A 27,767-nucleotide genomic window follows, 5' to 3' on the forward strand; every position below is an offset into this window, starting at 1 on the left:
GGGGGGCCATCCATACTGAAGACAGGAATATAGCAAGTGAGAAGACTTTAGAAAAACATTCCTTAAGAGAGAGGTAAGATGGCTGAGTTGCTAGAGGTACTGCCAACCCTGAGAACTGGAGCTCAATCCGCAGGACACACAAGATAAAAGGAGAAACTGACACCTGCAAGTCGTCTGATGACCTCTATACATGCTGCGGCACATTCATACACTGCTCTGCCCCGCCCCTCAATAGATACATATAAATTAAAAAAAGTTTTTTGTTCTTTGGAGACAGGGTTTCTCTGTGTAGCCCTGGCTGTCCTGGAACTCACTGCATAGATCAGGCTGGCCACCTGCCTTTGCCTCCAGAGTGCTAGGATTAAAGGTACCACCACTGCCCAGCTATTTTTAAAATATGTGTATGGATGTTCTTCCTCATGTATGTCTGTGCACCACATGCATGCCTGGTATCTTCCAAGGTCAGAAGTGGGCACTGGACCCCATGGAATTAAAGTTACAAGCAGCCGTGAACTGCCATGGGGATGTTGAAAATTAACAGGTTCCTCTGTGAGAACAGTAAGAACTCTTAACCCTTGATCCATCTCTCCCATACCCACTGGCCTTTTTTAAAATAAATGAGTAATAGAAGAATGGCTATTCTAAAGACTCGGGGGATATCTCAGTGAAAGAGTGCTTATCTAGGATATAAGAGGCTCTAGGTTCAACCCCAGTAGTTCCAGGGGAAAAAAAAGGAAAACAATAATGGACATTCTAAGTGAGTTCTTGAATGACAGAAGACTATTAAAATACATATACACAAGCCGGGCGGTGGTGGTGCACACCTTTAATCCCAGCACTCGGGAGGCAGAGGCAGGCGGATCTCTGTGAGGTCAAGGCCAGTCTGGGCTATAGAGTGAGTTCCAGGAAAGGCGCCAAAGCTACACAGAGAAACCCTGTCTCAAAAAAAAAAAAATACATATACACAGTGCCAGGTGGCAGCGGCACATGCCTTTTATCCTAGTACTTGGGAGGCAGAGACAGGTAGATCTCTGAGTTCAAGGCCAGCCTGGTCTACAGAGTAAGTTACAGGACAGCCAATATACATGCATATGTGTATATATGTATGTATGTATTGGTATGTAGTGATATTTGCTCCACCCATGATCTTGGGCTATAGGGCCTGAAGGAGGTGGTGATAATAAATATGAATACTTAATGTATATAACAATAACCCTTCAGAGTAATCATAATGCCATTCAGATTATTTCTAAGGAGGAAAGATCATCTCTAGTTGATAGAACAAAGTTGTGGAAATCATGTTTCATAAAAAATTGTATGATTCCATGAAATCTCTAGAATCCTTTACAACAGAGGAGGTTCAAACACATACACGCAATAACATTGCCAGGTGGCTCTTATAAAATGGCTTATCCTGTCACCATCCATGAGAAGTCAGCAGTTGACACACATCCTGAAGATTATATAGAATATATCTGGCAACCTATTCATATGAGGGATTTAAAACACATTGGGGAGGCTGTAGTTACCTATGGCATACATTCAACATATGTAAAAAAGTTGTAAAATACATGGTCTTCTAGAAATAGAATTATACCAGATGACTGGAATTAGTTAATTTCAACTGTGTTAGAATATAGCCAGCAGTTACAATGGAAAAGCTGGTCAAGATAAAAAGCAAAGGCCCTTGAGCAGCAAGGTAAAATTAAAGGTTTTGAGATCTCCCAAGATCAAATTCTTGGTGAGGGCCATTTTGCTGATATAAATGTACAAGGTACCATTGATGAGCATACAGTATCTCTATGCTGTATAGCAGCTTTAAATGCTTGTGAAAAAATTTCAGAATCAGGGAAACAAACTGAGCTATATATGAAGGTCTTCCATGGGTCAAAAGAACCATTTACTGATTTTTTTTTAAACAAAGACTGACCAAGACTCTAAACAAGACAGTATCAGCTGGGCAGTGGTGGCACAAGCCTTTAATCCCAGCACTCGTGAGGCAGAGCCAGGCAGATCTCTGTGACTTTGAGGCCAGCCTGGGGTCTACAGAGCGAGATCCAGGACAGGAAACAAAACTACACAGAGTAACCCTGTCTTGAAAAACCAAACCAAAACAAAACAAAACAAAAAAAATAGCTGGGCGGTGGTAGCGCACGCCTTTAATCTCAGCACTCGGGAGGCAGAGGCAAGTGGATCTTTGTGAGTTCAAGGCCAGCCCTGGACTACAGAGTGAGATCCAGGAAAGGCGCAAAGCTATACAGAGAAACCCTGTCTCGAAAAAAAAAAAAAGTATCAGAACAAGAATTAAGATAAGTATTAACTCAATCTTTGGCTTTTGACAATGCTAATACAGAATGAAAAAGAATACTTACACCTTTAAAGGTCAGGTCAACACCTTTAGAGGAATGGATCCAACATATAAACGGTGTTGTGTCTCTTAACTATGGTAATGAGGCTTGGATAGGAGAGGCGACTTCCAAAGGTGGAAGGAGGCATCAAGGTAACAACAAATGTTTTAACTGTGGTAACCAGGTCATATAAGAAGAAATTATACATAGGTGCTCCTAGAAGCAATGCTTCTTCTAGAAATAACCCAGAGACCCCAGTCTACTGGATTATGCAGATGTGGCAAAGGCTGACATTGGACCAATGAATGCACATCAACAAGAGACATATGAGGCAATCCTTTACCAGTGGGAAATGCCTCGGGGTGCATGTCTCAGGCTCCCAAATCAAACATGGTCCAAACATTTCCAGCCACTGTGGAGGAAATTCCTCCCCAGGACAATTAAATATCCCAGTGCCTAATGTAAAGAATGATACTGCCAAGCAGACGCAGGTAGGCCTGTGGCAGCGGCCCGCGGAGGTAGACGGGTCCGGCGGCAGTGGCTGACAGGGACATTTAGGCCCAGCGGCAGCTGGCGGAGACATTCAGGCCCAGCGGCGGCCCCCAGAGGTGGACAGACCCTGCGGCAAAGATAAGCAGACGGAGGTGGACAGGACCGGCGGCGGTGGCTGACAGAGACATTCAGGCCTGGCGGCGGCCCACACAGGTGTACAGGCCACGCAGCGAAGACAGGCAGACACAGGTCGGCGACTTGCGGAGGTGGAAGGGCCTGGTGGCAGCGGCCGACAGGGACATACAGGCCCAGCGGCAACCGGCAGAGACATACAGGCCCCGTGGCAGTTCACAGAGGTGGATGGGCCCGGCAGCAGTGACAAGCAGAGGTAGGTAGGCCCGCAGCGGCAGCCGGCAGAGACATACAGGCCCATTGGCCGCCCGCAGAGGCAGACAGACCCAGCGGCAGCTGACAGGGACATACAGGCCCAGCGGTGGAGACAAGTGGACGCAGGTGGGCCTGTGGCGGTGGGCCACAGGGGTGGACAGGCCCTGGGGCGGAGAGGGGTGGACACAGCTTGGAACGGGGACGCCCCTAGCCCCAACACCTGGGGAAGAGGCTATCTCTGTGGGTAGGAACCAGGGCGAGTCTGGACACTCGTCTGGGGACAACCCAGGGCCCAGCTGCTGATCCTGTGAAACCCAACAACTTGGAGGTGTTGGTGAGACTACCCTGCTCAGCTGAAACCCATCTGGGAGAGGATTCAGATGCCTACAGTTTGAAGTCTGAAGAAACAAGATCAGCTGAGGAGTTGACAAATGAACAAAACGTGACCTGGGAACACAGAAGAAGGCGCTACCCAGTCACCAAACCAGATCACCAGAATCATAAGTATATAATTCACCGACTGAAATCAGCTGTCCCTGAAGAAACAGCCCAATAGCACCAATTTAACCAAGAACCCCTACTAAACCAAGACTAAAAATTAGAACAAGAGAGGCACTCTCAGACACAGACACCACCTGCACAGCACAGAGGAAAAGATGAGTAGACGCCAGTGCAAAAATACAGGCAACAACATAAAGACCTATATGGCAACATCAGAACCTAGTGATTCTACACCTGCAAGACCTAAACATACCATGACAGAAGAAACAGAAGAGATCAACCCTAAAAATGACTTTAAGAAGATGATAGAGGCCCTTAAAGAAGAAATAAAACATTCCCTCAATGAGGAAATAAAAACTTTCCTTAAAGAGGAAATGAAAAACTACCTTAAAGAGGAAATAAAAACTTTCCTTAAAGAGGAAATGAAAAACTCTCTTAAAGAGGAAATAAAAACTTCCCTTAAAGAGGAAATGAAAAACTCCATTAGAGAGGAAATTAAAAACTCCCTTAAAGAAATGGAAGAAAAAACGAACAAAAAATGGGAAGAAATCAAATCAAGCCAAGAAAAAGCAATTAAACAGATGAAAGAAACATTCCAAGATCTGAAAAATGAATTTGAGACAATAAAGAAAACACATGCTGAGGGAATGCTGGAAATAGAAATTCTGACAAAACGAACAGGAACTACAGAAACGAGCATAACCAACCGATTGCAAGAGATGGAACAGAGAATCTCTGACACTGAAGACATGATAGAGAAAATAGATTCGTCAGTCAAAGAAAACACTAAAGACAAAAAAGTCATAACACAAAACGTCCAGGAAATTTGGGACACCATGAAAAGACCAAACCTAAGAATAATAGGGATAGAAGGAGGAAAATAATACCAACTCGAAGGCACAGAAAATATATATTCAACAAAATCATAGAAGAAAACTTTCCTAACCTAAAGAAAGAAATACCTATGAAGATACAAGAAGCTTACAGAACACCAAATAGGTTGGATCCAAAAAAAAAAGTCCCCTTGCCACATAATAATCAAAACACTAAACACACAGAACAAAGAAAAAATATTAAGAGTCGCAAAGGAAAAAGACCAAGTAACATATAAAGGTAAACCCATCAGAATAACACCAGACTACTCAATAGAGACTATGAAAGCTAGAAGATCATGGACAAATCTCATGCAGACACTAAGAGACCACGGATGCCAACCCAGACTATTATACCCAGCAAAACTCTTAATCACCATAGGCGGAGTAAACAAAATATTCCAGGATAAAACCAGATTTAATCAATACCTGTCTACAAACCCAGCCCTACAGAAAGCACTAGAAGGGAAAATTCAACCCAAAGAAGCTAAACACATCCATGAAAAATCAAGCAATAGATAATCCCACACCAACATACACCACAGAAGAAACAAGCTGGTGTAGCTATCCTAATATCTAGAGAAAAAGGATGTTTCAAAAGAGAAGAAGTCTTGTGGCAATGCCTCAGTGGTCCAGGTAACTACCAGAACTCGGAAAAGTTGGTTGAACTTGTGATTGACTGGGAGGCCAAAGATCTAAAAAGCAGAAGATTCTCTCAAGACACAAGTTGTATGATAATAGTGTGTTTTGTGTGTGTGAGTGAGAATTTGTAAATGTTGAATTCTAGGCTTCGACAATCATTGTCATTGCAGATTAAGCTGCAAGTATTTATGCTTTAAAACTTAAATTAGAAAGCTAGTTACGTCTTTCTAACAACTAGTTTTAATGTTTATGAGCATATTTTACCTACATTACCTTTTCAGGATGTTGAGAAAGATGCATCACAAGCAAAGGCTGGAGGCTGGGGGCTAGATGGTTTTGAGGAAGAGGTCTTGGTGGACTCTTTCATAGAGCAAAGGGAAGCAATGCCTTCTGAGAAATGAGCTAAGTTTTAATCTAGTCTTTAGGATTAGAAGTCAAAAACAAAACTATTAAGGAAAGGAAAACCTAATTGATCTTTGAAGTATTGTTATATGGAATTGAGTGGGACTTTTGAGGCCTTTCTTCCAGAAAACAAGGACTTGGTTGTCAGGCCTATATTAGGCCTAAACCTTGGTGCCATGTAGTTGTACTTAAATCATTTCAATGGAAAGTGTCTTAGTGATTGGAACTTCTAGTGCAGTTTGGAGTTCTTCCATTTGAAAAATGTGATATTTGCATGGGATTGTTTGAATCTTGTTTTCTAGTCCCTCCCCATCACCACCCTCATAGTCTGAAGGTAGATTTTTCTCTTGATAAAGGAACAAAAAAGGTGAACATCTTGTTTGTAAATAGGTATCTAGTAACTAGTGGTAAACTTGAAATGGTAGAATTCTTTAAAGCCTAATTCTAGATAGCCTTAAGAAAATATATCTTAATTACTTTTGAAACTGTATTCACCTTGTTATTTCAAATATCTTAAGTTATATTTTCTTTTTCAGAGCTGCTTCTTTTTTGGGGCTACTTTTTTTTTTTTTAATTGAGGCGTAATTCATAAAAGGGTATATTGTTTTGATGAGACTTTTTACAACTGCGGCTGGATGTCTTTCTTTAGTCTTCCAAGAAGGGCCATTTTACTTTTTTAGAGTTACTTTTTAAAGTCATAAGGTCAACAACTTGGACTACTATGCATGTAAGTGCTAATGCAAATTAAAGCCCAAGTTGACCTCCAGCAGCAGTTCATTCTATGTTGACAGTGAGAGAACACTTTGCCTCTTAGGATACTGTTACTCGTGGACTGAAATGCTGAAGAAACACCTCCCCCTATTTTGTTTTTTTGCAAAAATCAAGGTATATTCTAGGGTTTCCTGGTTGACCTCAACAGATAAACTGAGATGATAGTCTTAGTTCAGAAATGATCTGAATGTAGATTTACAGTCTACGTGTACAGCTGGCTAAGTGAGATCGCTTTCACAGTTCTGCATGTATCCCATCGGCTCCCCATTAGTATTGTAAAACTGGTATTGTAACATTATTACAATGTTTTGCACCAATTTTATAAACTTTACAGTACAATATGTGTTCCTTTTCCGAGGCAAACCAAAGGTATATTTCTCAAGGTTCTGCTGCTATCAGCAGTGTTGATGGAGGATTTTTTATACATTTGTAATAGATAGAAATAAACCAGAAAAAAAGAAGAAAAAAAAAGTGGTGGAGGAAAAGGTGAACACTGCAAGAATACTCAAAAGGGCTGAGAGTTGCAAACGCCAAGATTGGCTTTGCATAGTAAATGGAATAGTACAGCTCTGAACTATAGCTTACTTTTCCTGGTTTGGTCTGACAGAATGATTGAATGCTTTTGTACAAAAATCAGAGCCTTAAAAACAAGGATTTGGTGAGATTGTAAAATGGTGTGCCACTTTGGCAAAACAGTCTGGTGGTTGGTCAAAATGCAAAACATTGATACTCTGTTACTCAACAATTCTACCTACCCTTAGGAATATAACCTCAAACTACTGAAAATGTGTACCTATGAAACATGTACATGAAGGTTTACAGCAGTGTGTTGCTAATAGTAAAAAAGTTAAAACAACTCAAATAGCTATCAAATACTGGAGAGAAATAAAATGTGGCTTATTCATACAATAGAATATTATTAAGACATAAAAATGAATGAGAAACTGACAGATTAAATGACTTTAGTGAACCTTCATAATTTCATTTGTAGATCTTTCCATTTCTAATTTATAAATACATTTGGGGTTATAAATTATAAATGTACTGCCTCCTGTCAACATTGTATACTTCTATTTGATGATTTCTGTGTCAAACATTATATGGAAATGTTTCCAAGTATTTTCTGTATTAACCGTGAATGAATAGAACAAAATAAATTGCCTGTGATGGAAAAAAAATAAAATAAAATAAAAATAAAAATAAAAAAAGAATGATACTGCACTGAATGATAGAACAATTTTGATAGATGGATCAAAAATTCCAAAAAAACACCATAAAATGAATATTTTGGCAGACTTCCATAAATTAACAAAGACCAAAACTTAGAGTGTGAATTAACAATATTGTCCTGGAAAGACTGGTGGACACAGGTGTGGATGTTAATATAATTACACCAAAATCATGGCATCAGAATTGGACTATTCAAGAGGTAGATGTCCAATTTCTAGGGATTGGAACCCTATCTCAGGTAAAACAAAGTTCTAGATGGGTTGAATGGATAGGGCCAGAAGGAAAAAGAGGAAGGCTGAAGCCATATGTGGCAGATGTAGCAGTGAATCTTTGGGGCAGAGATCTGTTACAGCAATGGAATACCCAGATTATCTCAGAAGTGGAATATAGACCAATTCATGTTTCTGGAAATAATATTATAGAAACAGCCACCAACCATTTAGGCTGTATACAAACATAGCACAACTGCCATTGAACTCTCAGAAGTACCAATGGCCCTACTTTTAAAATGTCTAACTGATAAACCTATCTGGGTTGGATAATAGCCTATGACACAAGAGAAACTACAAGCTTTAGAAGAGCTGGTTCAGGAGAAGTTAAATGCTCAACATAGTGAAGAATCTACCAGCCCTTGGAATCGTCCTGTACTCATTACGAAAAAGAAATCTGGCTGGGGTGTGGTGGTATATGCCTTTAATCCCAGCACTTGGGGGGCAGAGCCAGGTGGGTCTCTGTGAGTTTGAAGTCAGCCTGGTCTACGGAGTGAGATCCAGGACAGGCACCAAAACTACACAGAGAAACCCTGTCTTAAAAAAAAAATCTGTGGCTTTGAAAATTATAAATTTATACTCAGGTTCCAGTTGCTTTTGGGATACTATCTTACAAGGACTCCAACGTACAGTATGGCTCGTTAAGGAAGGGAATGGCTCAGTTGCCTTTAGCCTACTGGCTATGGGTGAGATAGGACCTCTGTTGGTCTTTTCTGTGTCGAACACACAGATTGCAAGCCCAGTGCCACTTTGAGATCTTTGGCAGCAGTTAACTCTGCAGCTTACACACAATAGAGCCTGTATGATAATGAGTATTCAGAGACGGGTAATACCTGGGGGGGCACTCATCAACCTAAGACAGAGCACCTGTGTGGCCTGGGCAGGTGTCTCCATGACGGATAAGGTGACCTGCTGACGTCCCACACAACCCAAGTCAGAAGCTCATTTTTTAATAAAAGGGGGACCTGTAGGTCCCTGGCCCCCTTTTTGGGTAACTGTTGCCTTGCTTGCGGACCTTGACTTGATATCCTCCCTATGCTAATTCCCTGCCAAGTTCCACCCTCCTGAATGCTTAAGGGAAGTTCATTGTTTGTGTATCCTGAATAATGGGTGTTAACAACTTAGATGCAAGATTATAAAACATCAGTAGCGAACTTCTGCCCTCCGGGGTTCTTCCATTGTGCTGTAAGCCTGTATTTAAGACCTCCTCCCTCCTTCAATCAATGACATTGGGCATTTAAAATATATATATATTTTATATATACATATATATATTTGAATGAATACTGGGAATGTAATCTATGAATACCACAAATGTGATTAATATCATGAGTATAATTAATGAATATCATGAGTGTAATTTAAAAAATAGAAATTAAAAAAAAAAATCTGGTAAATGGAGAATGCTGACAGATCTGACAGCCATAAAGTAATCCAGCCTATGGGCTCCTTACACAATGGGATGCCCTTGCCCTTTCTGTTACCTAAAGAATGGCCTATTATAGTTATTGACTTAAAGGACTGTTTCTTTACCACACCTCTACAAGAAAAGGATAGAGAAAAATGTGCCTTCACAGTATCTACTTATAATGATTTCCAGACAGTCAAGACATATCAATGGAAGGTGCTCCCACAGGGAATGTTAAATAGCCCTACCTTGTGCCAGTATTTTGTGAAAACTGTTGGAAATAATTCATGCAAAAGTTCCACAATCTATAATCTACCATTATATGGATGGTATCTTATTAGCTGATCCAAAGTTAGATACCTTAGAAAGCATGTTTAAAGAAGTAAAGAAACTTTTGCCTTGCTACAAATTGCTTCTGAAAAAATACAAAGAGGAAATTCTATTAATTACCTAGAATATAAGATAGATCTACAAAAAATTAGACCCCAAAAGGTACAACTCAGGAGAGATCAATTGTGGAGTCTTAATGACTTTCAAAAATTTTCAGGAAGCATTTCCAACTTACAGACCATCATTGGAATACCCAAAGATGGACTAGTAAATTTGGCCAATACCCTAAAAGGGGACAAGGACTTAAATAGTTCAAGAGAATTATCAGCTGAAGCTGAGAAGAAATTGGTTCTAGTAGAAAAGAAAATACAAGAGGCACATGTGGATCAGGTGAATCCAGAACTTAACTGTATTCTAGTCATACTCTCCTCTACACACACCTCTACAGGGATTTTGATGCAGATATTATATTGGAATGGACATTTCTAACATGTAAACTGAGTAAGAACTTAAAGACTTAGGTAGAAAAAAAAATCTCTGATTTAGTTCTAAAAGGAAAATTGAGACTTCATCAGTTGACAGGAATGGACCCAGCAGAAATTGCAGTACCTTTAACTAATGAGGAAACTTCCTCACTATGGAAAGATAATAAATATTGGCAAAGAGCCTGCTGTATATTTTTGGGAGAGATTAACAATTGTTATCCCAAAAGCAAGAGAATAGAATTCATAAAAAGAACTGAATGGGTCCTTCCTCACACTGTACAGCAAAAACTAATCTCTAGAGTCCCCACATTCTATACTGATGCAAATAAATCAAAAAAGGCAGGATATAAATCAGGAGACTTAAGTAAAGTGGCTCAAAGCACCTACAATTCTGATCAAAAAGAAGAACTGTATGCCATTTTTATGGTACTAATGGACTTCATGGACCCTCTCAATATAGTTACTGACTCTCAATAGGCAGAGAGAGTTGTTTTACATCTTGAAACTGCTGAATTTATTCCTGGTGAGTCAGAATTAACTTCACTATTTATACAATTACAGGAAATAATCAGAAATAGGGAACATCCTATATATATAACACACATTAGACCCTATACAGGTCTGTACAAGGTAATGATGAGATTGATCAATTATTAATAGGTAATGTGCTAGAAGCCTCAGAATTTCATAAGAAACAAAAACACCAAAGGTTTGAAAAGGGACTTTTCCATCACTTGGCAGTAAGCCAAGGAAATTGTAAAAAAATGTCCTATTTGTTCCTTCTATAACCAAACTCTATTACCTGCAGGAAGCAATCCTAAAGTTATACAAAGAAATGAAATTTGGCAAATGGATGTGTTTCGTTTTGCAGAATTTGGAAGATTTAAGACTGACAATGTGGGCTGGAGAGATGGCTAAGCAGTTAAGGGCACTGGTTGTTCTTCCAGAGGTCCTGAGTTCAATTCCCAGCAACCACATGGTGGCTCACAACCACCCATAATGAAATCTGGTGTCCTCTTTTGGCCTGTAGTCAAACATGCAGGCAGAACACTATACATAATAAATAAATAAATCTTTAAAAAAATAAGACTGACAATGCTCTAGCATATGTCTCAAATAAAATGAGATCGTTTTTTGCTTATTACAATATAAAGCATGTTACAGGTATACAACACAATCCCGCAAGTCAAGCAGTCATAGAAAAATCCAATCAAACTTTAAAGGATATGCTAAATAAATAGAAAGAGGTAACAATGACCCCTAGAAATAGATTATATAATGCTTTATTAACCTTGAATTTTCTCAATGCTGATGAAAAAGAGACAACAGCTGTGGAGAGACACTGGACAACAAAAAAACCCTTAAGCTAAACCAACCGGTTTACTTCAAAGATGTGTTGACCTCAGAATGGAACCCCGGATATGTCCTATGTTGGGGAAGGGGTTTTGCTTCTGTTTCTGCAGGAGAAAAAAAGCTATGGATACCAACAAAATTAATTAAAATTTGCTTCGAACAGGAGAAACCCCTTGATGAGGAGAAGGAATAGCTCATCCACCAATGTGACAATTCTACAAGTTGTAAGGAAAACTCAACAAACAAGGGTTAAGCAGGGTTCTGTTTTTTGTCTTTATAGGACAATAGGAATACCCATCTTCAAGAAATCATAAGGTGTTGGACACCTAGATGTCTACTGCATAAAGGAAGGACATCCTTTATGGTACCAATATACTTCACAGGGTAATATCTCACTGCCTAACATCTGTATCTCTTTAACCCTAGAAAAGTGGTCCCGCTTCAATTATAAATCAAGCTGGCCAGGCGGTGGTGGCGCACGCCTTTAATCCCAGCAGAGGCAGGCAGATCTCTGTAAGTTTGAGGCCAGCCTGATCTACAGAGAGTTCCAGGATAGCCAAGGATACAAAGAGAAATCCTGTCTTGGAAAAAACAAAACAAAACACAGAGAAACTCTGTCTTGGAAAACAAAACAAACAAACAAACAAAAAACAAAACAAAAAATAAATCAAGCTGGCTTTGGAGCTGGAATGTGGCTCTCTCCTTCTCTAAACCCAAGAATATTGCTAAAAGAAAAATTAGGAGATTCTGTCTCATATCAGAAGAATGGACTGGTGTGAGACAGAAGAAAACCAATAATCTAGGGACCATTGTTGTCAAATTTCTATTTCTCTCCATGCTTATCCTTGATTTCTGGGAATCCTTCCTCAAATCACCCTAAATCCAAACTGTCCATTTTGATATTAATAATGTTCAAGTTTTCCACAGTGAAAATAAGTCTTCCCAATAGCAATCTCTGAAGTCTCCAGAAGAAAGACAGGGCCCCACAACAAGGACTCTACTCGGTCCAGAAAGATGCCATCGTACCTAAGAACATACTTAATGATCAGCCTTGAACTGATAGTTCTTCAGGACAGTTCCAAGATGAGATGGTCTATCATACTACACTTCTAACCAGAATCTCAAAACAATCTTACCCTTTACTCTGAGACTGGCTGCAGACTCTACAGTTAGTCCTATTGAGACCTAACTATTTGAGCTTTCTTACAGGACCCCATAGAGATATTGTTGCCCCCAAACAGCAGGAAGCAATCCTAAGAAAGGGACACCTCCTCTCCCAAACCCCTCTCAGCATTATGGATGAATGGTTATAGGACTGGGGGGTGGAACAATAAAATTTAGACTCAGTATTCTCCTTTAGAAAAGAAAAAGGGAATGGATAGGCATAGTATATTAACGTAGATCATTGTATCTACTAGTAAACTTATTTAGCAAATTATCAGCCTTCGATAATTTGCACTAATGTGGATTCTTGTATATTTGATACAAATGTGAACTATTCTTATAGTCCTATTTAAGATAATTTGTATACTGATACAAATACAAAATTATATTTGTTGTATTGTACATATATTTTTCTATTCCTGTTTGAAATATTTTATATATTGATACAAATGTAAGACTATATTTGTCATACTGTATATATGCCCTATCTCTGTTTAGGACATTTTGTATATTGGTACAGATTTAGGATATTGTTATCATAATGCATTATACATTTCTACCTCCATTTAAGATATTTTGTATATTGTCACCATTTTGAGGTCATTGTCCTTATACGGTACATCTGTTTACAGACTGTTTATCTTATTAATGTGAAGCTTTAGTCCTTGGGTTATTTAGGTAGATAAGACTTACAGAACTATAGTAATCCATGCTTGTCACTTCTATACTTTTATGTTAGTTAGGTTCTCCAGATTTACAGAAACATATGTCAGATGGATAGGTAATCCTCAAAAACTTCATAGACCTAGAGAATATGGCATTTAAATGTTTTGATAACTTAGAATTCTGTTGACATGAAACACGATTGCTTCTGGCAGCACAGGTCTGATCCTGAGAAAATGTTGGGCTTCTAAGACATTTCCATTGGAAAGTTTGACTTCTTCTTGGCACAAATTGGCCTGCTGGGCAAAGAACTGCCCTTGCCTAGACTGCTGACAGTACAAATGCTACTCTTTCTGGACAAGCAGGACACAAGGAAAAGTGACTATTGAACTCTGCCAAGACAGGGTAAGATGGTCTTTCAAAATTCCTGCTTCTGAAAATAGTCTGTCAGATATTCTAGGCCTGTAGCCAAACTGGATGCCCCAGTGATGCTGAGAAACTTTAGGTGACTGTCCAGGCTGCCAGCTGTCTCTATTTTCAGAAATTGCTTGCGCGCATTTTCCATTTTTCTCACGTACTATTATGTTCCTTCTCAGGTCTTTGATAGAGTTGAAGACTAGATAGTTACAGTTAGAATCTTCTCGTCTCTTACCTAGAACATATTAAGTACTAGAGTTAGAATCTTCAGGATAGGACAGCTATTGGAGTAATCTTGGTAATTTGCCATTTACCTATGATCTGGACATTTAGCATGTATTTATAGTTTGTTGTTGTTCTTGTTGGTTGTAGTTCCATTTTTGTTTATGTTATTACCCTTTGTTTTTCCTAGACAATACTGGATAATCATTCTTTTTTTTTTTTTTTTTTTTTTTTTTTTTGGTTTTTCGAGACAGGGTTTCTCTGTGTAGCTTTGCGCCTTTCCTGGAACTCACTTGGTAGCCCAGGCTGGCCTCAAACTCACAGAGATCCGCTTGCCTCTGCCTCCCAAGTGCTGGGATTAAAGGCGTGCGCCACCACCGCCCGGCATTCCCTAATTCGCCTTAACCAGATTCCGTGGATTTATCGCATAATCACACATACATATACAGACACTGAGCTTTTGGGTAGTGGATATAGGAGGAATAGGGTTCAAAGGCTAGCAAACACACAACTGAGTCAAGGCCAGTCTAGGCTCCATAAGACCATGCCAGAAACAAAACCAAAGAAAACATTTCAGTTTAGAAAAGATCTTTCACCTGAAGCCAACAGAGTTTCCCATGGCGACACACATTAGCTCCTTCTGCAGCCACACTCAGACACTCTGCTTCTTGATGTGGAGCATCTGTCAAGAAAAGGAACACATCTTTAATCCCAGCACTGGGGCTACACAGAGAAACCCTGACTCAAAATAATAGATAGATAGATAGATAGATAGATAGATAGACAGATAGATAAACAAGAGGGTTTCATATACCTTCAGGCTGGTCTCCAACTTAGCCCATGCTAGTCACTTAGCACATGCTAGTCTTATCCTCCTGTTGTTCTGTTTCTACTACCCAAGTACTGGGATCATAAGAATGTGCCAAACACCCAGCTTGGGTCGTGTGTGTGTGTGTGTGTGTGTGTGTGTGTGTGTGTGTGTGTGTGTGTACATGTTCACTTGTGAGTATGTGTGCAAACACATTCATTTGGAGGACAGAGACCCATGTTTGTGTCTTCCTCAGTCGCTCCCCATCTTACAGTTGAGACAGGTTCTCATTAAACAGGGAGCTCACTGATTTGGTTGGACTAGCTGGCCAGCAGCTCCAGGAATCTGCCCGTCTCTGCCTCCTCAGCAGAGAGGGTACAGACGTGCATGCTCCCTGCCTTACCTCAGTGCTGGGGATCCACACTCAGGCCTTCATGCTTGCATAGCAAGCATTTTGCTGACTAAGGCATCTTCCCAGCTCCTGGGTCATGTTTTTGTTGTTTTTCCTTCCCCAAGTCAGGGTTTCTCTGTATAACAGCCCTGGCTGTCCTAGATCTCACTCTGTAGATCAAGTTGACCTCAAACTCAGAGTCCACCTGCCTCTGCCTCCCAAGTGCTAGGAAGGCATGTGCCACCACCTCTGGGTATTTGTTTTTTTCATCTTTTAAAATTTACAACTTTGACTAACACACACCAGAGTTTTCACTTATACATATAAATTACCACTGAACACATTTGCTCCTCAGTTCAGTTTCAGCAGAAGTGTAAACACATAACTGGAAGATTAATCACTCAGACCTCAAATGCTAATGAAAAAAAACCTGCTAAAAGTCAGCTCTCCCTTTAAAGACCATATGTATGACAGGCATGGTGGTGTCCATCTGTCTTCCCAGCTACTTTGGAAGCTAGGGCAGGATTGCGTTGGAGGACAGGCTGAGAAAATTATGGAGACTTCATCTCTGAATCAGTAACAAATTAAAATGACCCACGCAGCCCCAATTATAAGTTATGAAGTCCATTTGTGAACATAAGGATGGTTACTTCCTTTTTTTCAAATCACTGAGATTATACCTAAACACCATCCTGAGTAGTCCTTATAAAATGGGAGTCAGACATTCTGTCTTGGTCCTGGGGGTCGGGGTTGGGAAGATGCTGTAAGGAAACCGGTTAGTCAATGTTGTCTTAAATATTGTTGACAATTCTGTAAAGTTCCTTTTTATGACTATTTCTGTTTAAGCTAATTCACCTTTCGTTTTGAAATCCTTCTCTTTTAAGGAGAAAATGTGACATTGTAAAAATGCCTCTAAGAAAGCCCCTCTTCCCCTTTTTCCTTTTAATGACAAATCTAGGTGATTAAGGTTGTGAATTTTTATTTTCGCTTTGTTGTTAATGAGCATTTGTCCTTCAGAATAGGATTGTGTGATAATGTTTAAATGGCAAAAACAAAACATGCTTTTATGCAATTAACAAAGCTACTGTAAGAAAGAAGAAAAACAAAACATTTCTTGGTACCCCAAAGGAAAAAAAAAAGAAAAAGGAAATGGGAGTCAGGAGCTGGGTGTTTTGATGTCCTCATGTAACCCAGGTGGAGGCAGGAGGATCAGGAGTTCAAGATCAACCTTAGCTACTTAGGAAGTTAGAGGCTGCATGGGTACACGAGCCCCTGTCTCAAAAATCAAATTGCTGCCAGGCAGTGGTGGCATACGCTTATAATTGCAGCACTTGGGAGGCAGAGGCAGGCAGATCTCCATGAGTTTGAGGCTAGCCTGGTCTATAGAGGCAAGATCCAGGACAGCCATGGTGGGTACACAGAGAAACCCTGTCTCGAGAAACAAAAAAAAGGGGAAAAATCAAATTGCTAGCCAAGCATGGTGGTGCACTTGGGAGGCTGAGGCAGGCCTGAGTTTGAGGCCAGCCTGGTCTACAGAATGAGTTCCAGAAATATCAGGGCTACACAGAGAAACCTTGTCTCGAAAAGCAAAACAAAAAACAAAAAACAACTAAACAAAAAAAAAGTCCAGTTGCTATCCCTAAAAGGTTGGCCAGCCTGGCATGGTGGCACACTGAATGAAGCTCGATCCGAATCAGTCTTAACAATAAAAACCAGGAGGAATCAGATATCAGGGTGAAAGATCAGAGAAGCAGAGCAGCAGCCACAAGAGACTTTTATCTCTAAGCAATCTCGGACTGAATAGGGCATCCTGTCTCTATGAATCCTCAGACTGAATGGGTGAGATCCTATCTCCACCTGCCTTATATTCCTGTCTCCACCTCCCTAGTGCTGAGATTAAAGGTGTGAGCCTCCACCGCCCTGTTTCTCTATTAGACTGGTTCAATCTTGTGTAGCCCAGGGTAGCCTTGAACTCCTGATCTTCCTGCTTCTTCCTCCCAAGTGTTGGGATTAAAGGTGTGTGCCACCCCTGCCTGGCCTCTATGGTTAACTAGTGGCTAGCTCTGCCCTCTGATCTACAGGCAAGCTTTATTTGTCAGAACACAAACAAAATACCACACAACATTAGTGGTTCTCTCCTCTAAACCCAAGCATGCTTGTTAAAAGGAAAATTCAAAATCTCTATCTTATGTCAGAAGAGCCCCCTGATAGGGACCAAAGAAAAACCAAAATTCAGGGACTATTCTATTGCTACTCATCTCATGATCCTTTGGTTTTATTTTATTAAAGCTTTTCTTAAGGTATCAAAATTTATAAGATGTTTTTAAAACTTTTTGTCATGATCCTAAAGGTTATATAGAGTACTAATTCTAGAAAAAGGGCTTCATCTAGCTTCCTGAACATGATTTCATATTGAATCTCTCTCAAGTAACTAGGAGTTAAGTTTTTGTACACTGGATGTTTATAACAAATTATGGTCCTTTAACCTCTTTGAGATCTGCTGCATATGACATTTAAAATGTTTAAGCTCTCTCTAGTGAACCATGACCATGCCTAATAGCAACCTTTGAAGTCTCCAAAAGGAGGATGGGGCCCCATAACGATGATTCCACCTGGACTATGGTGACAACACTAAGCATACAAACATCACCCGAAGATCAGCTTTGGATTACAAACTGCTCAGGACAATTTCAAGGTGGCTGGCTGAGATGATCCAGCTTCACAGACTCCTCTAGCCAGGACTTGAGACAAGCCCTGCACTTTCCCATTACACAGAGACTGGACAACAAATGGTACAGCTAGCTCTCCCAGGACTTGACAATTATCCTAATTTTTTTCAGGGTCCCCTAAAGATGCTCTCTCCCAGACAGCAGGAAGTATTTTAAAGAACATGAAGCCCACATTCCCAAGAGGAGGGGTGGGCAGGTTTTTTTTTTTGGTCGTTCAGTGGGTTGTGGATATTTGTCATCATTTAGGGGAGTTGGTTACAAGTTGTTATGGTACAGGTCAGGAAAAAGCTGAACAAAGGGGATTAGATTTGGGGATCTCATTCTAAAGAGAAAAGGGGGGGATACAGAAATAGGATAAAAGGGCAGATCACTGAATCTACTTCTAAAAAGCAACTACTAGTTTTAAATATTTTATATTGGCTTGGAGTTTTGTATATTGATACAAATTTGGGGTAAATTTTTGTTATACTGTATATTTGTCATAGAAATGATAGGATAAAAAGGTAGATTATTACACAGAGAAACCCTGTCTTGAAAAAAAAAAGGTAGATTATTGAATATACTTTTAAAAAAGCAACTACTAGTTTTAAATATTTTACAGTGATATGGATCTTTTTTTATTGAAACAAATTTAAGATTATTTTGGTTAGAACATACTGTCCATGTGTTTCTACTCTTGTTCAAAGTATTGTACCTATACAGCTCATCTAACAATGTAATGTAAATTTCATGCATCTCTACAATCTTACTCGGAAGGGGCTGAGGTAGGAGATATATCTGAGTTCACGGCTGGAATGGACTATTTGCTAGAGCCTTTCTCAAAAATAAGTAAACAAGGCTGGTGAGATGACTCAGTGGGTAAACGTGCCTGCCATACAAACCTGGTACCCTGAGCTAGTTCTAGGCTACCCTGGGCTAGCACTAGCTGAGCAGACCTAAAGACCTGAGTTTGATATAACACGGTTGATGCAGTAGTGCACACGTGTAACCCCAGCATTCTTCCGGTGATGGGCGACAGAGACAGACCTGCCCAGAAGCTCTGGGTCAGCAGCTGTCCTGGACACAGCACAGTAGCGGAAACAAGAGATACCCTGTCTCAAACAGTGTGCAAGGGGGAGAGAACTGACTCCTGGAAGATGTCTGCTGACCTCTACACACTCGCCATGGCACTCATGCCTGCGCGCGCGCGCACACACACACACACACACACACACACACACACACACACACACACACACACACCAAAGGGCTGGAGAGACAGTTCAGTGGCTGAATGCTGGCTTTGTTGCACAGGATCTGGGTCTGATTTCCAGCACCCACATGGCAGCTCACAACCATTTGTAACTCCAGTCCCAGAGGATCTGATGACCTCTTCTGGAAGCCATAGGCATTGTGTGAATGGGATGCACAGACATACATGTAAATGAAACACTCATACACATAAAAAGAATATTTTAAAACCTTTTAAGCCTGGCAGTGGTGGCGCACACCTTTAGTCCCAGCACTCGGGAGGCAGAGCCAGGTGGATCTCTGTGAGTTTGAGGCCAGCCTGGTCTACAGAGCGAGATCCAGGAAAGGTTCCAAAAACTACACAGAGAAACCCTGTCTTGAAAAAACAAAAAATAAAAATAAATAAATAATAAAACTACCAAAATACTGTTAATAGGGAAAACATCAAGGGTCTTAAAATCAATTTGTAAGACACAGACTCGATATCTATAGAGAAGACCACATTGTAAACGATTGGCAGTACTTACCGCAGCGCCAAACTTCTGCTGGAACTGACCAATGACTGTGTATGTCACCTCCTCTTCCTCTACAAGAGAGGGATGGCACTGATTGTATCTCTCTTCCTTGACAAAAGAATGGTCCTCTTGCTAATTTTAGACATACTCCTTATCACCTGTTCAGTCCTCACACATCAAACATGTGAGTACTAGTTACTATCCTGTTTTGTCAACTGAGAGTAAACCAGAGTTCTACCAAGGATAATCTTACAAACTGAATGGTCATAATCCAGTACTGATTCTCTTCTAGGTTTACATACTGAGTATACACTAAGGCCTTCCTGTAGGGATTAATCTATTATTATGTATGCATGTGTATGGTGTGTTGGGTGTGTGTGCACACATTCACATGAATGTGGAGGTCATAAAACAACTTTGTAGATTGGGTTCTCCCTTCTACCTTTATGTGGGTTCTGGGGATTGAATGCAAACTATTCAGCAAGCACCTTTACCCACTGACACATCCTGCCTGCCCAAGTCAAGCACTTTAAAAAGATATTTCATAATAAAAAGTAACAGTTTAAAATAAATGAGTCCTGGAAAAGGAATAATACCCACCCATACTGTTGGAGTTTTAAAGTCTTTATTATTATTATTATTATTATGATGATGATGATGATGATGTCTTTTTTGAGATAGGGTCTCACACAGTCCAGGCTAGCCTTGAACTCATTAAGTAGCTGAGGATGCCCTTGAACTTCTGATCTTCCTGCCTCTACTTCCACAGTTTACACATCTGATGATAATGGGAATGAAACCCAGGTCATTGTTAACATGACTAAAGTATCTTATCCTGAGTTACATCCCTAGACCCTACCTTAAGAGTTATTTTTTGGTGGCTGCCTTGGTTATGGTTACTATTCTACTGCTGGGAAGAGACACCATGACCAACCAAACTCTCATAAAAGGAAGCATTTAACTGGAGGCTTGTTTACAGTTTCAGAGGGCTCGTCCATTATCATCACGGCAGGGCACACGACAGTAAGCCTGGAGCTGGAGCAGGAGCTGAGAGTTCCACATTCTGATCCACGGGCAGCTGGCAGAGACAGTGGGCCTGGTGCTGGGCTTCTGAAACAGTAACGCCCACCCGGGACACACCTCCAACAAGGCCACACCTCCTAATGGGTCCAACAGTTCACCCCCTGGGACTAAGTACACAAATACAGAAGCTACTGGGGCACTCCCATTCCAACTGGCACAGTTACTGAGCGGTTAAGGGTTTTTGCTGGTTTTCCAAAGGACCCGAGTTACTCCCAGTGTCCCAGTCCACTTCCTGTTGCCTTCTGATCAAAATGTCTGTCTTCATGCTGCCATGCTCCTCGCCATGATGATAATGGACTGAACCTCTGAATTGTAAGCCACCTAATTAAATGTTTTCCTTTATAAGAGTTGCCGTGGTCATGGTGTCTCTTCACAGCAATAGAAACCCAAACTAAGACAGCCTGTCAAGATAGTTCAGTTAGTTTAAAGGCTTGGGAGCAGGTGACCTGTTCAATCCCCAGGGCCTACATGGTGGAAGGCAAGAAGCAACTTTTGGAGTTGTCCCCTGAATTCCACAAGAGCCAGGATGTGCATATATGCATTCATAGGGGCGCGCGCGCGCGCGCACACACACACACACACACACACATCCTTTACTTCCTAATCTCCGTAGTTCCACAGGACAATCCTCCTCTTCTTTTGCATTTATACACGCTCTCTTTGGTGACTTCAGCTGGTCTCAAGGTTTTAAAAACTGTCTATTGCTTGATTCCTGAAGCTTTCTCTCCATATGAGACTTCTCATCTCTAGGCTACATTTTCTATTTTGGGGACAGGGCTTCACTATGTAGCCCATGCTGTCCTCCACTTACAATCTTCCCAGCAATATATAACCTGAGTGCCAGCATCCCTGGTCTTTATTCAAACTTAAATTGACCAAAACTGAATGTTACAGTTGGTTTTAATGTAAACTTGCCACAATAGCCAGGCAGATGAATGCCTTTAATCCCAGCACTTGGGAGGCAGAGGCAGGTGGATCTCTGAGTTCAAGGCCAGCATGGTCTACAAAGTGAGTTCCAGGAAAGGCTCCAAAGCCAAAAAGAAACCCGGTCTCGAGCCAGGTGGTGGTGGCGCAAGCCTTTAATCCCAGCACTCGGGAGGCAGAGGCAGGCGGATCTCTGTGAGTTCGAGGCCAGCCTGGTCTACCAAGTGAGTTCCAGGAAAGGCGCAAAGCTACACAAAGAAATCCTGTCTCGGAAAAAAAAAAAAGAAAAAAGAAAGAAAAAAAAAGAAAGCCGGTCTCAGGGAAAAAAAAATTGCCACAAATTAGAATAACCTGAGTAGGGCATCTTACCAAACAATGGTCCTTATTGCCTTGACTGACGGGGGAAGGCCCACCCAATTGTGGATCTTCTGGTAGCAGCCCAGATAAAAGCAAATGTCAGAAGGGAGAGTAATTTGGTCTTTTGCTGGCTTGGTCTTCCTCCTGCTGCCGAGTTAAGCTACTCTGCTGCTGCTTCCTCCACTGATCTCAGAACCAGCATTTCCAAGCTTTCATTATGGACTAGGGCACCAGAGGCTTTCCAGGAACCTTAGGGGCTTCTGCACCAGACTGGGACTACTGAGGCACCCTGCCCTGTGTAACTAACAGCTGTTGCCCCTAACCAGGGAGACACAGCTATTATGGAACTACTCCAACTGGGGAAGCATTTAGCCTCAAGGAACTAGTAACTACCGGATTCTTAACTTTTCAAGTGTGACTTATCTGTTGTTACTGACAAGAAATTCATCATCATCTCTGTCTCTCTCTCTCTCTCATTTTATTAATTCTGTTCCTCTAAAGAACTCTGTCTAATTCACTGAACTTCTGTTCAGGTCTCCAAAACCTTTTCTGCATGAAGTTCTTCTGATCTTAGTTTACACAGCTCTCTTCATACTTGCAGATGCTGAGGTTCAAACCCCTAAAATCATCTTTGATTCCACGTTATCCTTGCACACTCCTACCTATCTAATTTGTCAGGATATTCCGCCCCACCTTCAACACACATCTAGAAGTACAGTGCTTCCTACCTACTCTACTGCTACCACTGGAGTCGAGGGCACTGTCCTGAGTGGTTTCCAATATTTCAAGCCAATGAGATGGTTCATTGTGTAGGCACTCACTGCAGAGCTGGACAGCCTGAGTTCAATACAGGACGCACATGGCGGAAGGAGAGAAACCCTTCCTTCAAGGTGGCTCTCTACCACCACATGCATGTCATGACACACATGTATCCCCCAACACAAATAAATGTAATGGAAAATTTAAAACATAAGCTGTGCAGTGGTGGTGGTGCATGCCTTTAATCCCAGCACCTGGGAAGCAGAGGCAAGCGGAGCTCTGTGAGTGTGAGGCCAGCCTGATCTATAAAGTTCCAGGACAGCCAGGACTACATAAAAAAATCCTGTTTCAAAAACACTAATATATATATATATATATATATATATATATATATATAATTATTATTAAACTATATATATTAAACTCAATATATATCATGTGAAGGAAGATCAGGCATGGTGGTCCTTGTTTGTTATCTTAAGACTTAGGAGACTGTGGCAGGAGGATTGCCTTGAGTTCCAGGTTATCATGGATGACAGTGTGAGATAGAATAATGAAAAACAAAGAATTATAATTTCTTCCCAAAGCTGTCTAGATGTGTTTATTTGTGTTGTTGGTTGGTTGGTTTTTTGAAAAAGGGTCTCTGTAGCCCTGGCTGGCCTCAGTCTCTTAGTAATGGGATTAAAGGTGTATACCACAACAACTAATTTTGTTTTTTATTTTATGTTTTTGGAGGCAAGGTTTCTCTGTGTGGCTTTGGAGCCTGTCCTGGAACTCACTCTGTAGCCCAGGCTGGTCTCAAACTCACAGAGATCCGCCTGTCTCTGCCTGGGATTAAAGGCGTGCGCCACCACCTCCTGGCTACTTTTTTTTTTTTTTTTTTTAATGAAAAACTAAACCCAAAAAGCTCTTCATTAGTTTGCTTCCTTTCTTTCTTCAGAGTCCTACGCCCCTTTAATGGTCTATAAATTTCTCAGTGACCCATCAATCCACCTCATCACCTATTCCTTCTTCTTCTGCTCCATATATGATTTCCTTGCTGTTGCTTCGATATCTTGGCATGTCCTACCTCTAGAGCCTTTACATTTAACTACATCTCTCAGCATGTGCTGTATCTCATGCCTATAATCTCAGTCTCATAGGGCCCAAGGCAAGATTGTTGAAGAGTTTGAGGCTAGCCTGCTAGCTACAGCATGAATCCTGGGCTATAGGAGTGAGACCCTATCACTCCTATCACAAAACCACAAAAACTAACCAATTGAAAAACTGGGCATGGTGGCAGGTGGATCTGAGTTCAAGGCCAGCCTGGTCTACATAGTGAGTTCCAGGACATCCAGAGCTACACAGAGAAATCCTGTTTGAAAACAAGAGCCTGGAGTGGTGGCCCTTGTTTTTAATCCTACCACTTGGGAAACTGATGCCAACCTGGGTTCATAAGGAATACCACAGCAGCCAGGGCTATCTAATACTAGACTGCGGCTCAAAACAAAGAACAAAGGGAGGCATTTCTCATGACAACCAAACAGCTCAATGCCTCCCTCCTTTAGGCCTTTATGCTAACGTTACTACTTCAGTGAGACCTGCCCTGGACATGTGAAGCTTACTGTCCTGCTATTCTCAGCATGTGGTAATAGAGTACTAGCATTCTACATATTTTACTCATTTTTTCTTTTTTGAGACAGGGTCTCATATACCCTAGGTTGTCCTCAAACTTGCTAATGTAGCCAGTTCTATCCTTGAACTCTTGATCCTCTTCTACCTCTCAGTGGTGGGGTTACAGGTGCAGTATGGCACATATTTCCTATTCGTTCATCTTATTTAGCACCTTTTGTATCAGAGCTCAGTGAGGGCAGCATCCCCAATCCTGGCACACAGTATGCATTCCCATGTCAACTAAACACATAATTTATAATACTTACCTTAATTCACAATTTTACTGTGAGGCACAATAAAAAAAAGAGCCTAGCAAATTCAGAGGTCCAGCACTCACCCGATGGGCAGTATTTGAGGTCACTGAGTAAAGAGCTGGTGGGTGCCTCTGGTGCAGATGAAGCAGGTTCACATACAGTTAGGTCTTCGTCTTTCATTTTCTCCAGTGCAGCTCTTTCTGTATTTATGCTATCCTTACAAAAAACCATATTCAGATGAACTTGTCCTTTGTTACCGATGCCATGGACAGATCTCCCTATCGTTAACAGCAAAGACTGCAGCCCATTTCTACACTGCTCACATCCACTGCCTGAAGCGCCATCTAGAGACAGACACACTGACCTGCTTGTTTTTAGTTCCTTAGACCATTTGAGAAGCAGCCAGTGGACTAGAGTTAAGTCTGTCTCCTCTACTGTGCTCACTTGGAAAACCTCACAGTGAAGAAACTGTCTCGTAATACCTAACAGAAGATGCCTTTTCTCCCGATGCACCTTGTTCTGCTTCATCCATTAGTTCCACTGAAAAAGAACCAGAAGGTTTTCAACAGTTTCCAGCGGAAAGCCACCAGCCACTCCACCCACACACCGTGCTCAATTGCAGACTATAAATGGGTGGAAAGCAGAAAAAAAACAAGTTCATGTATACAGTACTAAAGACAAGTAAATCTTATTTTCTTTCAAATGCCTGAATGAGGCAGAGGAGTAAGTTTTCTATGGTAGATTCCAATTAGCGATTAGGGAACATAAAACTTACCATTCAAAATCTCATGCCCAAAAACATTTTCACTCCTGGGACACTCCGGCCTGTCTCTACGTTCTTCACTGTGATAGAAAAGAATCTTCACAGATATAAAACTGTGTCTGGTTAATAACACATACTATTTCCCAAAACTGCAAGAAACTGTGAACTCTCTTAAAATTACTGAAACACGAGTTTTATATAAAAATCCCTTCTTCCTCGGTTGTGGAGATGGCTCAGCAGTTAAGAGCACTTAAGTTCAATTCCAGCACCCACATGGTAGCTCACAACCATCTGTAATGAGATCTGGTGTCCTCTTCTTACTTACAGGCACACATGCAGACAAACACTGTATATTTAATAAATAAATAATCTTTTAAAAAAAAATCCTGCAGAGTGGTGGTGGGCACACGACTTTAATCCCAGCACTCGGGAGACAGATCTCTGTGAGATTGGGGCCAGCCTGGTCTATCTGGCAAGTTCCAGACCAGCCAAGGCTATATAATGAGGACTCTGCCAAAAGGAAAAAAAAAAAAGAAACTAAAAAAGAAGAAAAAACCCCAATTGCTGGGAGTAAAGACATGTGCCAGCCAGCAATGGTGGCCCATGTCTTTAATCCCAGGACTCAGGAGGCAAAGTCAGACAGATCTGAGAGTTTGAGGCTAGCCTGGTCTAAAGACAGGCTAAAGCTACACATAACCCGCCCTCCCTGCAAAACAACAACAAGAAAGACATGTGCCACTACACCTGTCCTGTGTGGGTAAAGGTCTGAACCTCGGGCTTTCTGTGTGTTAGCCAAGAACTCAACCAACCGAGCTACATCCCCAGCCCTGGTTTGGGCTTTTGACACAGGTTCTCATGTATTTCAGGCTGGCTTCAAACTCATTATGTAGTTGAGACTGGCCCTGAAACTCCTGACTTCTGGACTTCTTTTTGTCGGAGACAAATTAATTCTTTTACATCTGTGATTTTTTTCCCCTCTGTTGAAGCCAAAAACAATTTCAATAACAAGATTGATTTCAATATTCATGTAAACAATAATTAACAGAAGTTCCCAAATTTTAGAAGTATATATTGAAAACTACCACCCTCAGGGCTGGAGAGATGGCTCAGCAGTTCAGAGCACTGACTGCTCTTCCAGAGGACCAGGTTTGATTCCCAGCACCCATGTAAAAATCCACAACCATCTGTAACTTCAGGGGTCCTATGTCTTCTTCTGGCCTCGGAGGGCACCAGGCATGCATGTGGCACACAGACATACATGCAGACAAAACACTCACATTCATTAAGTAAATAATATAAAAAGAAAATTTCACTATAATGTCAGTGAGAGTACACAAGTGAGGACCACCCAACACAGGTAGCCATGTTGCTCTGCTCGGGAATAGTATCCTAATATTTTTCTCATACCTTTCTTAAAATAGGAACAACACTACTTTCCCAGCTACTAATGCTGCCCACAATCACCACCCACACGCAGCTGCTAATCTCTTAAGAAGGCAGAAGAAAATGACAAATAGAACCCAACCATTTTTTAGGACAACAATCTTGTTAGGATCCACATGCTGGAGCACGCCCTCGAAGATTCCAGAAACCAAGGTGAGTTTCACTCTTCTCCACAAAATGTGGTTGAGGAAATGGTAGTCACTGCTGGGATCCATGCTCTGTGATTCCAAAAGCAGACTTCAAAGAATCTTCGTCAAGCATCCAAACACTTAAAAATTAACAAAGAGACCATTATTTTGAAAAGACTATTTTGATCTGGGTATGGTGGTGCACATCTTTCATCCAGAAGACCAAGGTGAGGGTGGTCTCTGACTACAACAGCTTGGTCTACATAGTAAGTTTCAGGCAAGCCAGGGACACCCTATCTCAAAAGTTTCAAAAGTTTGGTTATTTACCATTTCTCCAAATTTTTCTTGTTTTTTTTTTTTTGGGGGGGGGCAGGTTTTTCTCTGTATAACAGTCCTGGCTGTCCTGTAATTCCCTTTGTAGACCAGGCTGGTCTCAAACTCACAGAGAATCACCTGCCTCTGCATCCCAGGTGCCAAGATTCAAGGTGTGCGCCACCAGCACAACCTGGTGGTGCATTTCTCCAAATTTCTAAGGCAGTGGTTCTCAACCTGTGAGTTGTGGCCCCTTTGGGTGGGGGTGGGGTATTAAAAGACCTTTTACAGGGACTGAATATCAGATATTTTACATATCATATATTTACATTACAATTCATAACAGTAACAAAATTAGTTATGAAGTAGCAACAAAATAAAATTATGGTTGGGGGTCACCACAACATGAGGACCTGTATTAAAGGGTCACAGCATTAGGAAGGTTGAGAACCACTGCTCTAA

At 41.1% G+C, this 27,767-nt stretch overlaps 1 protein-coding gene across 1 annotated transcript in view; it reads right to left on the reverse strand.

Moving 5' to 3' along the window:
- Positions 1-27,080, reverse strand: part of Exd1 (exonuclease 3'-5' domain containing 1) — a 42,303-nt gene extending 15,223 nt beyond the window's left edge. Inside the window, 8 exon segments of the mRNA XM_028854442.1 lie at positions 14,553-14,614; positions 14,617-14,638; positions 19,642-19,700; positions 24,743-24,870; positions 25,142-25,199; positions 25,435-25,458; positions 25,461-25,502; positions 26,948-27,080. Coding sequence (XP_028710275.1) covers positions 14,553-14,614; positions 14,617-14,638; positions 19,642-19,700; positions 24,743-24,870; positions 25,142-25,199; positions 25,435-25,458; positions 25,461-25,502; positions 26,948-27,080 — 528 coding nt within the window.
- Positions 27,081-27,767: the final 687 nt, after the last annotated feature.

This window comes from Peromyscus leucopus, chromosome 4 (assembly GCF_004664715.2).
Source record: "Peromyscus leucopus breed LL Stock chromosome 4, UCI_PerLeu_2.1, whole genome shotgun sequence".
In the NCBI taxonomy this organism is placed as follows: Eukaryota; Metazoa; Chordata; class Mammalia; order Rodentia; family Cricetidae; genus Peromyscus; species Peromyscus leucopus.